Source organism: Lissotriton vulgaris, chromosome 10, assembly GCF_964263255.1.
Source record: "Lissotriton vulgaris chromosome 10, aLisVul1.2, whole genome shotgun sequence".
Taxonomy (NCBI): Eukaryota; Metazoa; Chordata; class Amphibia; order Caudata; family Salamandridae; genus Lissotriton; species Lissotriton vulgaris.
Window position 1 is genome coordinate 539,728,309 of NC_141698.1, and position 15,217 is coordinate 539,743,525.

Sequence of the window (15,217 nt, forward strand, 5' to 3'; positions counted from 1 at the left end):
GACTCTGCGATCTGTGAGTCTACCCTGCCAAGTGGTGCCACCCCAGTCCTGGACTCTTGGAAGAAGGCTTAATTTGCTTTGCCAGCCTGTGCGAATCCAACAGAACCAAAACCAGCTCCTCTGCTGCGCGCAGGAACTATGAGCAGAACTGATGCATCTCCACTGCTGCGGGCATTGGACCCTTAGCAAAGACCCTCATTGCCACCAAAACGCACATCGCCTTTGAAACCACTGCAAAGCATCTTCGGCGCAGGCCTTCGCATCTCTTGTCGGTGGCTGCTCATCTATGCAACAGGGCCTTGCACCACAGCCTCACTGCATCTTGGGACCGTTGCTTCGCTCTAGCTGTGTGGCGCATCCTCCACACGGAACCTAGCAAAGCTCCCCAACTAGGATTTAAGGTACTTTGTTCAGCGGCCCTAACTGGGTTCCTGTAGGCAGCCCGTGCTTCATCGCAGTCAGCCAGCACTTTTGACTTTGTCCCAGTCTGGCATGACCACATATCTACAGTCTTTGGCACTATTTTTACTGAAATCTTTGAAATTGAATATCTCTGGTTATACCTATTGGATTTTTCCTATTTTGGCTTTTTTATTTATTAAAATCACTTCTATTTTTCAAATACTGTTGCGTTTACTATATATGAAGCTCCATTTTTTAAACTTGGTGTGGAATCTTTTCATGGTGTGTTTTCACCTTGCTACTGTTCCAAGTATTGCACAAATACTTTATGTATTGCCTCCGAGGTAAGCCTGACTGCTCTGTGCCAAGTTCAGAAAGGGGTGACGCACAGGTTAATTTGGGGTTTGCTTGGGCCTTAACCTGAGGATTGTGGAGGCTGCTTGACCAGGGCTTGCACCCCACTCAACCAGCCACCCAGTTTCTTACAACTTGTCAATATTGTTTGGGCAAAAACGACACTGCATTATTTCTAGTTTCACACCTGAATACAGAAATCAGCATCTTCAAGGTAATTAATCTTTACAAAGGGTTTGCCACTGGGTGTCACCACGTGTGAACCACATTGTAACTAACATTTGGTTAATCTAAACTAGAAACAGTGTTTTATTGTTAAGGTCTTCAAATCATGCACGGTGTACTAGGTGGCAATCGCGTTAAATCCATGATTACATGCTGAAATTCGGACCCTTATTCGTGATCTGTGAGAAATATAAGCAATCTTGTAAATCGATCTATGCTCACGGTTTGAGGGTCTGTAATCCTTTGCGACTCTGAGGAACGGATGAAAGCAGTTTGTGAAAGTTCTGTGCCGAGATGTCTCTCGCTCGCACAAGCAGCAGTGACTCACCCCGTGCACCTCGGAGACGCCGGCACCCTGCTGCTGCTGTCGCTCCTCTCCGGTGCTGAAATGCTTGGCCTGTGAGCATCCACCCACGCCACATCTCTAATTGTGTGACAGGTCTATGTGACCTACTTTTTCCCCAGACTTGGATCGATTATGCTTAAATCAAATTATTCAAAATTGTTAACCTTTCGCGTGCCTGCAGTTCTTACACGTCACTATGCTCCTTTGCAAGGAGCCAATCCCATGGTAATGTCTGCAGGTATGCATAAAAGGTGCTGTTATGAAAATAAATCACTCGTCGTTTGATTAATCCAGTGGCTTGCGTTGCCTTCGCAGGAATGCTGCACAACAGAGTGTGCAGAGATGCCGTCGGTTTGCCGCTGTGCTCCAGCTTTACACAAAGTTCGAGGATATTTGTGCCCACAGATACAAAAGTTGGTGCAGGAGTTTATGTGACAGAATGCAATTGGGCACTGCCCAGGTGGGCCATTACAATGGTGCGTAAATAGACGCTTTGTTTTGTGTCTCATTGTGTCACGCAAAATGAGGCAGAGGATGTGGCCTAACGGCTAGAGTGGCCGACCTAATAGCTGTCAGGGCGCCTCCTGAGAGCTTCTTTGCTTCTGTGAATGCATCTATAATACAGTGGCAGGCGCAGGGGCAAAGAGATTCCCGCATTTGCTTGGGGCATACCCTCAAACAAGTGAGGGAACGGCCTCTTGAGCAAGTACTGGAGCTGTATTTGCGCCAGTGCTTTCAGTATTACAGAAGAGGCCGCACAAGCATCTCCGGCCCTGTCTAAAATACCAAAGTGCCTCGGGGCACAACTCCCATTGCGCCCCAGGACACTTAGTGTAATATAGGCCCTGGTGCTCAGGTAAAGCGCCTTGATACCTTTGGGTCGAGTTTGCGCTATATAAAACTCCCCCCAAAAAAACATAGGAAATGTGGGCCTTAGAAAACCAAAATGAATAAGTTTGGGTATGTCTTTGTGTCCACTCTAGCAGTGTCTATATACAAAATCTTGTTTTAAGGTTTCAGCTTTTGAGCATCATTGAGAGATGAATAAAGCTCTTCGACATGTTTTCATTGTTGTCTCTGCTGGGAGGAAGCACATCAGTAGCGACAAAAGAATCCGCAGCAGTGCTGGAATATAGGCGAATCGCGACAAACTCCTGGTCCGGCCGCTATTCCACAGCTAGATCCGCGAACCAGTCCCAAAGATTCGGCCCAATTGCATCCCAGAAGAGTGTGCAAGCACTGGGATATATAATAACACTTACACAATACACAATACAAATGTAATAATAGAGTTTAGTACTATCTAATGGAAACAATTTGATTTGCCAGCATTAAAATCACAAAAGGTTGAGTTAAAAACAAAACTCAAAGTTTTCACGATTATACCTTGGAGGTGGGGCTGGTTGAAGTCTCTGCATTACTCATTCAGCTATTTTACCAGGATTGTAACTTGCAACATACAGGTAAAACATAGATCTCTGCAAACTGATCATTAACCCAATGAGCTTCCTCAATTAAAACATACATCTGTGGCCTACATATTACAACGTACGCCGAGAAGCATGCACATTAACCACCTGTTTTTTTTATGATGCTTTTAAACCTGTGACATAAATTGCACCCATATCTCATTAGTTAATTAACCACCGGAATTAACTTACCACTGTTATGCACTGAGGGGCACTTGCATCAAACTCCACATTTGCGATTACCAAATAGCGATTATTGAGGAAACAAAAACATTTGTGATTCCTTAACATTAGCTAATAGCGATTCGGAAATTGCGAATCATTATCAGCTAATGTGACTCCAGGCCCATAGGAATGAATGGTAATGCATTCGCAAAGTGTGATTACCAAATTGGTAATTGCAAATTGCGAATGCAAATCCAAGGGTGCCCGGGGGCCTAAGGCCCCCCTGAAGAACCTCCCCAAAATAGGTAAGGCATGTAAAGCACACACATGCCCTAAGGGCATGTGTGTGCTACATGCTACTTTGAAAAATGAATGTTTGTGAATTTCTCAAAGCATGCACAAATTACTATCAACTTGAAGTTGATGGAATTTAGCATTTCCTACATGCACAGTTTGCATTTAGGATAGGCTACATGCATTGGCAAATAGGGATTCGCAAATTGCGATTCCCTAAATGCATTCGCAATTTAGATAGTTGCAAAAAATTGCAATTCCCTAAATTGTGAATGACGCAAGGTACATGCATCTAAAAAGGCCTTTTTCCATTTGCAAACGACCGATTCGGCGAATCGGTGTGTTCGGGAATAGAAAAAAGCTTGATGCTTTTGTCCCTGAAATCTGTGGGATATGCATACATCTTTGCCACAAGTGTCTTGACGTTGATTTTTCTTCGGCCTGGTCCTGTTGGTGCACAGCACCGGCCTGAAACAGTACTGGGATATTTTTTCTGCCCTTCACACCCCAGCCCAAAATAGTCCAGACACCAAAAAACAAGCATTGGCAAGGTCTGGCCTTTCACATAATTACAGTTACCTCAAATATTTACTAGATGTTCTTTTCAAGTCAGAAGAAACAGTGTGAAGTCTTTAAGAAGACTGCAGCCCTACAGAATTATACTAGATGTCCCTATCTAGTCAGAAGCAGCTGCTTAACAAGTCTGTTACAATGCTGCAATAGCTCAAGTTTTTACTGAATGTCCCTCTTGAGTAAGATGCAACTGCTTAAAAGGTATTAAAAAAAGTTGATCGGGTGTGGCTCCAACATAAAAATTTACGTATCTACTTTTACTACTCTAATAAGTTGTGTTTGATTCTAAATAGGATAAGTAAAAATGTCAATGCGGGTAAATCCTGATGAATCAATATTGGCAACTTTCAATAAATGTCTTGATTACTATGGAAGACTTGTAAAGATAACACATTACATATAGATACTAGCAATCACTGGCTAAGTCAAATTCCTTTTATCATATTGTTGGGAAACTGCTCTTTTGAGTGCCATTACATTTGTGTCTCAGTAAAATGCTTTGGGCTGTGATAGGAATAAGCAAAATGCAACCCAAGAGATAAAGATATAATTGTGTGTGTGTGTATATATAAATATATGTGTATATATATATATATATATATATATATATATATATATATATATATATATATATATATGTATATATATATATATATATATATGCACACGTATAGATACATATATATATTCACTGAAAAAAACATAGGTTTCAGGGATGTTATAGTTAGAAATTAGCATTAAAAAAACCTTTGACATTCACTGAAAAAACCAAAGGTTTCAAGGACATTATAGTTAGAAATTAGCATTTAAAAAACCTTAGAAATTCACTGAAAAAAACACAGGTTTCAGGGACGTTATAATTAGTTGGACATTTCACTCCTACAAAACCAGAGATATTCGGCCATTATAGTTAGTAGGCCTAACTATAATTTGCACCCCCGCAATGCACTGCTGATGACGTCACATATTAAACCGCTCATGACATGGTCAGTGACATCACTGATGACATCACGGATGACATCTCAAATGACATGGCCCCTCTCGGGCCACTTCTGGCCCCAGGGACCCAATCCCCCAGGGCCTAGCCACTCTTTTGGGGACCGTGGGGGGAGCCCGAATGCCTCCATGGTCCCAGCCTGCTCCCCACCTCCTGCGGGAGCCAGCATTGCTTTTGCACAAGGGGAGCTGCTGACATGCACTTATTAAGTGTCCGTGCGATGGGAGATCTGATCAATCAACACTACACGTGACCTGTTTTTGTGGTTTTTATCATCATGAAAGAGTACGATGGATTAAACCACTTTTGAACAAATATGGCCCATGGCGACATTGTCGGATTGCTTTGTTGTATCTCCAGCTCTTAAATGATGAACTTTGTGTGGCAACTATGACTAGTTTTTTAAAGAGTGTCTTTTTAAAAAGGAACATTTTATCATGTTCCTAAAATCATTGCAAAAATTGTTACCTATTTCTTGTACTTTACAGTTTTATTTATGCATTGATTTTTGATGTTGATGCTTTAATGATTTTTTAATTTAAAAAAATCGAATAAAGCTTTTCTACTACTACTAAGACTAGTAAACCTGGGAATGCATCAAAATGGTACATATTCCCAACAGAGGTGTAACAATAAGAAATATGCTTAGTTCTCCTTGTTATTTCCTCTTTCGATGTGTGCTGCCTTCTGCAGCACACATAGAAGGAAGAAAATGCAGTTGAGTTTTTCTTCTTCTTTTTTAGCAAGGAAGGTGTCCCTTCCTGCACAAAAACAATCCTGACTGTAATGCAAGCAACCTTACATCGTCGGGCAAAGGTGCCTGCATTGGCGCTTCGCCACCCCAAGTGCACTAATGCAGAGATTGAGCAGAAATGTGCCATATGTCAGTAAATATGGGCCATTCTGCCCTCTCCCTTTGACACAACGAAGCAAGTTGTCTTGCTTCGCTGCGTTTCATCAAATGTTGGTAAATCTTCACCTAAATATTCAAAATGCTTTCCCAGCACTGCAGTTCCTCAAGGCATTACTAGAGTTCCCTCTTGAGTATGATGCAACAGCATTGAAGCCCTTTCATGAAGCTGTAGTTCCAGTAGTCATTACTAGGTAACCCTCTCACGCCAAAAGCAAAAGCATTTATATTCTCTTGTGAAGGTGTGGTTCCACAAGTCTTTACTCTGTGTCCTTCACATGTCAAATGCATATTTGTTTTAATTCTTACTTGAAGCTGCAGTTACGCTAGTGGGTAATAGGTGTCCCTCACAAGTTAAATGCAAAAACATTGACATTGTGACTGAAAGCTGCTGTTCTTCTAGTTGTTTCTAGGTATCCCTCACAAATCAATGCAAAAGCATTGAAATTCTTCATGAAGCTTAGTAGCGGCTCCTCCACTTAGGCGGAGGAGCATCGCCCCACTGCCTTTCGCAGTGGAAAAAAAGGTAAAAAAATTATAATAACTCTAAGCTATTATCATTTTATTTTTCGTTACTGCAGCGTTTCGGTGGGTAGGGCAGGGCAGGGTAGGACAGAGTTGCTCTGCTCTCAGAGCAGGGCGAGCAGAGGTGGACACTATGTAAGTATGCATGAATGTTTGACCGGTCCTCTGGGGCTGGCCAAACATTCACGTGCATTTTGCATGTCCTCCATGCAGGTTGCATTACAGCCTGCATGGAGAACATGGCCAGCCTCCAGTTCTCTGGCTGAGAGCGGATCCACGGCCCTCAGACCTGCAGCATTATTATTGGCTATCAGGAGGCTGGGAGCCGGGTGCTTCCTGCTTTCTTTTCAGAGAAAAAGCCAGGAAGAGTATGCAGGAGAGGCGGCGGCAGCTGGCCAGCAGGCCGGCCGGCAGATAAGTGGTTCTTTTTTAACCCCCTTCTCCTTCACACATCCCCCCTCCCTGCCCAACTGCTGCTTACCGGGAGCAGCCTCGCCTGCTGAAGCTGCAGTTCCACTACTTGCTACTAGGCATCTCAGCATCCCTCAAGTCAAATACAAATGCATTGGTATTCTTTTTTGAAGGTGCAGTTCCACTAGCCATTAATTGGTGTCACTCACAAGTCAAATGCAAAAGCATTGAAATTCTTCCATCAAGCCGCTTCTGCTAGTCATCACCAGGTGTCGCTCAAAAGTCGAATATAAAAGCACTGAAATTCTTTCATGAAGCTGCAGTTCCACAAGTTGTTACTAGGTGTCCCTTTCTAATCAAATGCAAAGGCTTTGAAGTTCTTACATGAAGCTATAGTTCCACTAGTCCGTTATATGTATCCATATAGAGTCAGAGGCAAAAGCATTGACATATTTATTTAAAGTTGCAGTTCCACTAGTCGTTACTAGCTGTCCCTAACAAGTCAACTGCAAAAGCATTGAGATATTTTCCTGAAGGTGCAGTTCCACTTGTTGTGAATAGATGTCCAGCTCAAGTCAAAAGCAACTGCTTCAAATGACCTGCACCAAGCTGAGGGGTTTTGGCTTTAGAATATACATTTTGATACACACTATTTTTTAACTATTTGCGGTTATTTTCCATGGGATTGTTTGCAAATGCTGATTCATAATAATGAGACAAAATTATAGATTTCAATAGATTTCTTGATCACCCTGCTGTTTATAGTAACATTTATTCACTGGTAAGTACAAGTACAATTAAATAGCTTATTTTGGCTCTATATGTTTTGGTGGGTATAAGCTTTGTCTTTGATTTGAGAGGACTTTTTTTTCTTTATACTGACAGAGCTAGTTCAACACTCCAAAGGTGAGATGCAGTTCCATAAGTAGTTACTAGAGGGCTCTCTCAAGTCAGATACAAGTGGTTGAAATGTCAGTCACAATCCTGTGGAGGGTGTGGCTTCAACCTATAAATCTGTATACACACTCTAGCTACTCTAATGACTTGTGCACATTTACATCGGATAAATAAATATACTGAAGCTGGTTTAAAATGAGGAATGAACATTGTATTTTGCAATAAATGTCTTGAGAGTTACAAAAATATTTGATGTAACCCTACTATAGAAAGGGACTAGCAGTCATTGGGAAGTGCAAGTGTCTATCAATTTTATATTTCTGTTTCTAGGAAACAATTGTTTAGGTGTATGAGTACATGTGCAGGGGCAAAATGCAGTCTCTCAAAGTGATAGTATCCAATGGCAGGAGTGGGCTGGTCTGTTGATCGAATATATTCTGCTGTGGTGCGGGGGACTATAATTTGAGTGGCATATCAACAGACCAATGGTGAAAGAGTGTTAATTGGGATCCCCTGTATAAGAATGCTGTTTTTTTGGGGAAACTGTCTTTCCGTCCAGATCTAAAAAAGAAATAAAAAAGACTAGTGAACAGGCTTGGAAACTGTGTCAGGATGACAGGGTGGTGACAGGGCAGAAAATGAGGAGGATCATTAGTAGAACAAGGACTACCAGGAGAACCAGTAGGATTGGGAAAATGAGGACCAGGAACAGAAAGGCAGACCAATAAAATGAGAAACGAGAGGAAATCAGCCCCAGAAGGATCAAAATCAGGAGGACCACTGCCAACAATTGAAGGATTGGGACTAAGAGGACCAAGAAAAGCAGGAACGGGACTGGGCCAATAATACAAAGATGTAGCACCAGGGCCAGGAGGACTAAGAAACAGACCATTGCCTGGAGGAGGCTCAAAGCCAGAAATTTTAATCCTAGGGAGGCCATGTCCAAGCGAACCGGGAGGACTGGACCACAAGGTATAGGAGACCTCGAATCGGGCGAATACAGCCTGAAGAAGCAAGAGCAAAATAACCAAGACAAAGATGACCAGGGTAAGGAAGACCAGGTGGCCAAGGGTGATGAGGAACAGGAAAAGGACTGGATGCAGTAGGTCCAGGAGATTTAGGGCCAGGGCCTTGTTATCCAACACAAGAAGAGCCAGGAAGGTCCTTAGTTTTTCATCTAATGGTACTGGGTGGGAGAAGAACTCCTGATAGATGGGCAGTCTCCCAAATTCACAATGTTTCTAAGGATACCCCAAACTTTATCTCTGTCTTGGATGGGTTCATTTTTAACCTTTTTTAACACAAGCTCTTGGGGAAAACTGGCTAAAAATTATGATAAAGTCTAAAGGTTGTTTTGTGCATGATAGACTCAGAGTCTGATGCTAAGGGTGACAGCATCTGCTTTCAGGAGACAAGGTTTCTTATGTGATAAGGAATGAGACTTGCATAACAAGAATAAGTTTGGACTTAAAACAATGTATAAATCTTCCAAATTACAGATAAACATCCATTGACATCCATAATTCATCCAAAATTGAAACCTCTGCAAAGGATCCAAGACTACTTTGTTCAATGACAGGCAGTCCCCAGCCTGTGGGTGAAGCCTAAAATATTTCTTGTACCTGAGTAGCATGACGAAAAGCCCCATTGCTAAAAAGGAAGAGAATGGTGGTCTTGGGAAGTCCGGTGGATGTCACCGGGGCTTCCTTGAATAGTGATTTTTTTTTCTGGATTTCATTGATGCATGAGCAGGTTATTTCAGATTGAATCCAAGATTTCTTTGAAGGCTTTACCGATGTTTAATTGACAGATCAATTTGAAAGATGGTCCATGTTGGCTTATATTTGTGGCCATGCTTCTGAAAAGAGCGATCTATCATAACATAACATTTATTTGTAAATCATATTTTTACCCAAAAGGGTATCTTGGTACTGAACAACAGATGGTAATTGCTACCCAGCTCAATGGTACTCATTTTACTGAGCTCAGAGAATGAAAGTCTAAGTATACCAACCAGGTTTTGAACCTGTGACCATGAGATCAAACACAGGCCCCTACAGTGGATGCATTAGTCCACTAAGACACCAGACTCTGCTGAGACTCTATAAATGATGGAGTAGGCCATAAACTTAATACTTGGCTCCACTGTCTGCCAATTATGTTCCTTCTGGGCAAGCGTCACATTATCCAATCACTTTTAGATAAAGTCCTAGTCGTGTCCACTGTTTCTGTATAAGTTTTAGATCAATAGATATAGCATATGTTATAGCAAACTATGCATGATTGAACCAGGGCTCTTGTAAGTTTCAATTGGTGACTGGATTGCGTTAATTGTAAGATCTTTATAAGCATCATGATTTACAGGTTGGTGCTTCTGACCAATGATTTGAGTACAAAAGAACATTTCTCTTCATGTTGCAGCCAGCCAATCACAGCATGAGCTCCTGTGAGAATCACGCTCACATGGGAGTGTAACGGCCAACGGGGAAAAAAAAAAGTCTCCTTTGAAAATCAGATCTCTCTGTTATTTTATTTCACATGCAGAAATTACCAATTCCGGATGAGAATTTCTCCTCTGCACCATGCTATTCAGAGATAATCCAGCTGGAATACAAAATATCAATCAGGATATAGATATACTATGCCTATTTCCACACAGTGGCTTAGCATGGTCATGTGGTACCTGTTGCAGAATATTTATTGTCACCCCGGCTTGACAAAATGCTAAAAATGTGTTTAAAACACATATTTTTGCCATTTTGACTCCCCCTTAAGTGATGACACCCGGGGCGGCCCGCACCCACTGCACCCCCTTCCTATGCCACTGTTTCCACAACTTTTCCCAATTCCAGATAGGTTTTCGTGTACAGATTCCTTTCTTCAGTGGGAATCTGTGAGGGAAACACCAAGGAAGAAAATAGGTGTAGATCTGCACTGCGATATTGCCTTACTTGACTTGTAATCGGACCCAAAGTCTTGTGCAGAATACCAGTTCCAATCAAGGCCCAGAAGGGCCAGATTCTGGCAACATTTTCTGGATGACAACTGTCTATAAAAATAAGCTCCAAACAGACAGATTATAAAAAGACTTCTTTTATATGGAAATCCTGAAAATCTGGATTGAGCGTGGTCGTTGCGCACCTACGTTGGGCACCTCTTTCTTATACTCAACTTTTAATATGATCGCCTTCGATCTTACTTGAAATCTTTTGCTGATTTGGAAAATATTCATCTGCATGTGTGTACTGTGACAAATTTAAAAGCACGATTAGTTATCATTTTTGTCTACATTTCTTGACACAGTGACCTGAGACCCCACCATACTGTTTTAGAGCGCTCGCAATATTGAGGATTTTGTACGGTTTTGTTATCGGGCGAGCAGTGGCGACCACACTACAGACACATTTTTACCAAGTTACCAGGCAGACAGTTCTCACTCCATGCGACCCAGTGACTGTTGTGCCTTGCCTCAATCTCTTGGGGGTCACCTCCCCAACACATGATGTTTTACTGCAAGATGAGTTTCTATTAAGACTGTCTACACCAAATATACTCATCCATGGATTTGTATATAGAACTTGACTGGACCACTATATTAACAAAACTGTTGGCTACTAAAAATAAAAGCATAACTTGTGACTCTCTGATCTTGGTCTTGTCTTTTTCCAGTTGTTTTTGTTAAAGACACAGCCATTGATTAGCACCAGAGGATGTGTACTGGGTGGGTCGATGGGAGGGTGACATGCAGCTAATGGGACACTCAGGTGAGCTGGCAGTGATGTTTCATTTGTGTCTCCTACAGATTCTGGCGAGGTATGATATTGTGGTCGTGCAAGAGGTGAGAGATGCTGATCTGAGTGCAGTGACGCCCCTGATGGAGAAACTCAACAGGTACATTTGAAGATCTTTTTCATTTCTGTCTGTTGTTAGCTGGACACTCGAAGGTCACCAGAGAGAGAGGAATGTCCCCAAACTAGCCAATGCCTCCTAATAGAATCCTGCTGCAAAAAGGAATGTTTTATGAAAGTTAGTTTCCCAGAGAATTGGTTTATGGAAGCTAGTTCATTGGGCACCAGGAGTCTCCATAGCTGAAGTCACAGGAGAGCACTTCACTTTGCCCTCCCTTTGAACCCCCCTCACCCCATCCCTTCCTCCTCTCTGTAGGGCTGACTGACCATTAACTCATTGATGAGATGAGCTGCACAAAAAGGCTTTGGGACTGCCCCCAGCTTAGGGTCACCACCCGGTTGGTGCTCACACGTCTCCAGTTAGCATCTCAAAAGTCAAAAACGTGTTTCTATAAGTTTGGTTTGCAAGACACCCCCTGTACTGTAGCCAGTGCCTATACATTTATTTTATTTAGTGCTGGGGCTCAAATATCCACTTAGGAGGTCACTGCTGGCACCGCCCTCTGCTAAATCATTACACAGTGCCCCCATCTTTTTGGTCCTTATTCTGACATAGTTGCTGTCAGCCCTTTTGCTATGTGCAGCCCTGCTGCTATGTGCAGCCCTGCATTGATCACCAACCAGCTGTGTGCTGTGCTATAAAAATACCAAAATATATAGTACCCTGTGCCATTTCTTTCAAATTAGCACTGTACTATATTCATGTCGCGATTGAATGCTCTCGTGTTGTTCCATGTCTAATGTGAGTAGCTTGTTCAGTGCTGTTTTTTCCCTTTTCATTCTAGCTTTTGTACTGCATTTATTTATGTTTAAAATCACATGTCCCAAAATATAATTAACTAATAATAATGTAATTAAGTTTGCTCTATATAAATCTGATACCTACATGTAGCTTCTCAGAAGTTGTCACTACAACAGAAGTAATCTGAAAGATCCCCGAGTGGAATGGTAATAATTGATGAGTTAGCTCTTAGTCTGCCTCATCAAGGAGTATAAAACATTTTCCAGAATTCGCACCAAGAATTTTCGATTATATTAAGGACATTGAAGCGAGGATTATGCTTCTCTTCCTTTACTACTCAAAAACAGAAGCCCAAGTAAAAACATTTTACATACATCAAAAGCACATATCCCATGATGAGCTGCCTATTATCCACCAATAATGAAACCGTAGCCCATTTAAGTATAAAAGAAGCCATCCTGGGAGCCTCTTTCTTTGCTCAGAATAGTCCATAGGAACTTGAAGGCCAATGATAACAAACTGAAGTCGAAGGTACAACTCCCTAGGATGTCACCAATCCGCGAGCAACAGCTCAGCCAGCAACTGAAGTGCGACAAGATTTGAACCTGTTCTCTCTGTCTTCTGATCGGAACCTAGAAAAAAGAACTAAGGCACCATAATATCCACATATCCCATAGAGATAAATACGGGTACGGTAAACAATGAAAGAAGAACAGTCAAAATCCTAACATCCGAAATCAATGACTGATATTCCTGGGTGGAATAATCCTCGCCTCCATATCCTTAAAAGAATCAAAATTTCTTTCTGCGAATGCTAGCAAATATTTTATTCTATGTCAGGATAGGAGGCTCTGATTTTGCTAGTTTAAAGCTTATTGAATACTACTGAGGTAATACCACCCACCGGTTTGTAATAAAATTGCTTAAAAGAAGAATCAGATGACCAGACATCTGATTTCATGATATCCTAAATAGTCAAAATTAACATGAAGCTATAGCACCTAGAATAGAATGAGCCCAAACACCTGAGTGTCGATTCAAGCTTCTGCCACTACACCTCTGGCTCACACGGATGACGTTGCAACCGGGTATACCATCTTTTGCGCCTGGATTGTTAAAGTCCTTGACGTATTAATCCCAGCCAGCTGGAGTAGGAATCGACATTCTCAGCCTAATCCCTGGTACACGGAGGCACTCAGGTGTATTAAAGCTACCTGCCGACAAGCCGAAAGAGCATGGAGGAAGAATTATGATAAAGACCTGAAAGTATGCTACCTGGCCAAGGTAAAGACATATCACAGAGCTGTCTGCCGGGCCCGAGCTGACTACTATGCACGGGAGTTCCAGGCGAGCTCTAACCCGTCCAAACTGGTTTCTAACGTCTTGAAGGAGCTCACAGTGAACAGACTTCCTATTATGGAGATCTGTTCCCTTGCCCACTGTGAGTCGTTAGCCAGCTTCTTTGTGGAAAAAGTAAATGCCATCTACCGCTCTTTTCCCAAAGCTGACCCTGACAGTACGACTTTGACATTGCATACTTCTCAGTGCTTGGCCTCTTTTCCTATACCATCGGAGCAGGAGTTCAATCTCCTAGCAGCCAAGGTCAAGTCTGGCTCACCAGATGACCCTTTGAGACCTGCCCAGTTTATGGACTCGGCGTCCTTTTGCCTTCCTCCTATCCGCCATCTGGTGGAGCAATCCCTTACCATCGGTTCAGTTCCACCTAGTTGGAAGGCTGCCTGCGTCATGCCCATCATAAAGAAGCCTGGATTGGATCCGTTGAAGCCGGAGAGTTATCGACCTATCTCCCTTCTTCCCTGGGTGGCAAAGATTACAGAGGCCCATGTTAATAACATCCTAACAAACCATCTGGAATCTGCGCATCTACTAGATCCTACTCAGAATGGTTTTTGATCTGGACATAGTACAGAGACGGCACTTCTATTCATGGTCGAACATCTCCGCTCTGTACTAGATGCAGGTCAAACGGCGGCACTGGTCCTCCTGGACCTCAGTGCCGCCTTTGACACTGTATCCCACACCATTCTTATTCGAAGGCTTGGTGAGGCTGGTATTTCAGGCAGGGCGTTGGATTGGTTTCAATCGTTCCTTTCGGAACGATCCTTCCAGGTTGTAGTGCCACCGTTCAGATCTAAGTCCCATGCCATCGCTCAAGGAGTCCCGCAGGGCTCGGCGTTGAGCCCCACTCTCTTCAACCTCTACGTTCAACCTTTGGCGGAGGTTGCGAAGAGTTGGGGTCTCACTATGGTATCATACGCCGATGATACCCAGTTGGCGGTGGCTCTTAATGGGGACTCTGACCAACTGGCGTCGAACTTTGCGGACGGTTTGAGGGCTGTTGCTAGTTGGCTTACGTCCAATTGTTTACAACTCAACGCCCTCAAAACTGAGGTGTTGGTGCTGGGGAAACATCCTGATCGGTTGGGTGCTAGCTGGTGGCCTAAGGAGCTGGGACCTCCCCCTAAACCGGTCTCCGAAGTCAAAAATCTTGGTGTCTGGTTGGATTCCAAACTAACCTTCTCGTTCCACACTAAAAAGGTGGCATCCATGTGCTTCGGCATCTTGCGTGGTTTGAGGCCTATCCTCAAATTTTTTTATGCCCCCACCCGCCAGATGGTGATCCAAGCTAGCGTACTTCCGAGGCTCGATTACGCGAGCTCACTGCTCTTGGGCGCCAAACAGGCGGAAGTCTTGCGACTTCAACGGGTGCAGAACGCGGCAGCTAGAGCCCTGGTGGGCCTGCCACGCTTCTGCTCAGCCCGTAGCACAATCTTCAATCTGCACTGGTTGCCAGTAATCAGGCACATAGAGTTCAAGGCCCTCTGCTTTGCCTTCAAAATTCTTAAATCTGACACCCCTATCATCCTTCAGCACCTTTTGTCTTTGTACACCCCTTCGCGTAGTCTTCGTTCTGCTGGCCAAAATCTGGCACTTGTCCCCCGATTTCAGAGATGTAGACTGGGTGGCCGATCGTTCAC

The 15,217-nt window shown here is 43.1% G+C and overlaps 1 protein-coding gene across 3 annotated transcripts in view; it reads left to right on the forward strand.

The window, feature by feature from the left end:
• Positions 1–15,217, forward strand: part of DNASE1L2 (deoxyribonuclease 1 like 2) — a 76,766-nt gene that overhangs the window by 18,881 nt on the left and 42,668 nt on the right. For all 3 annotated transcript variants that reach the window (XM_086939836.1, XM_086939837.1, XM_086939838.1), the window contains exon 3: positions 11,371–11,459. In XM_086939836.1, coding sequence (XP_086795962.1) covers positions 11,371–11,459 — 89 coding nt within the window. The remainder of the gene's footprint in view (positions 1–11,370; positions 11,460–15,217) is intronic.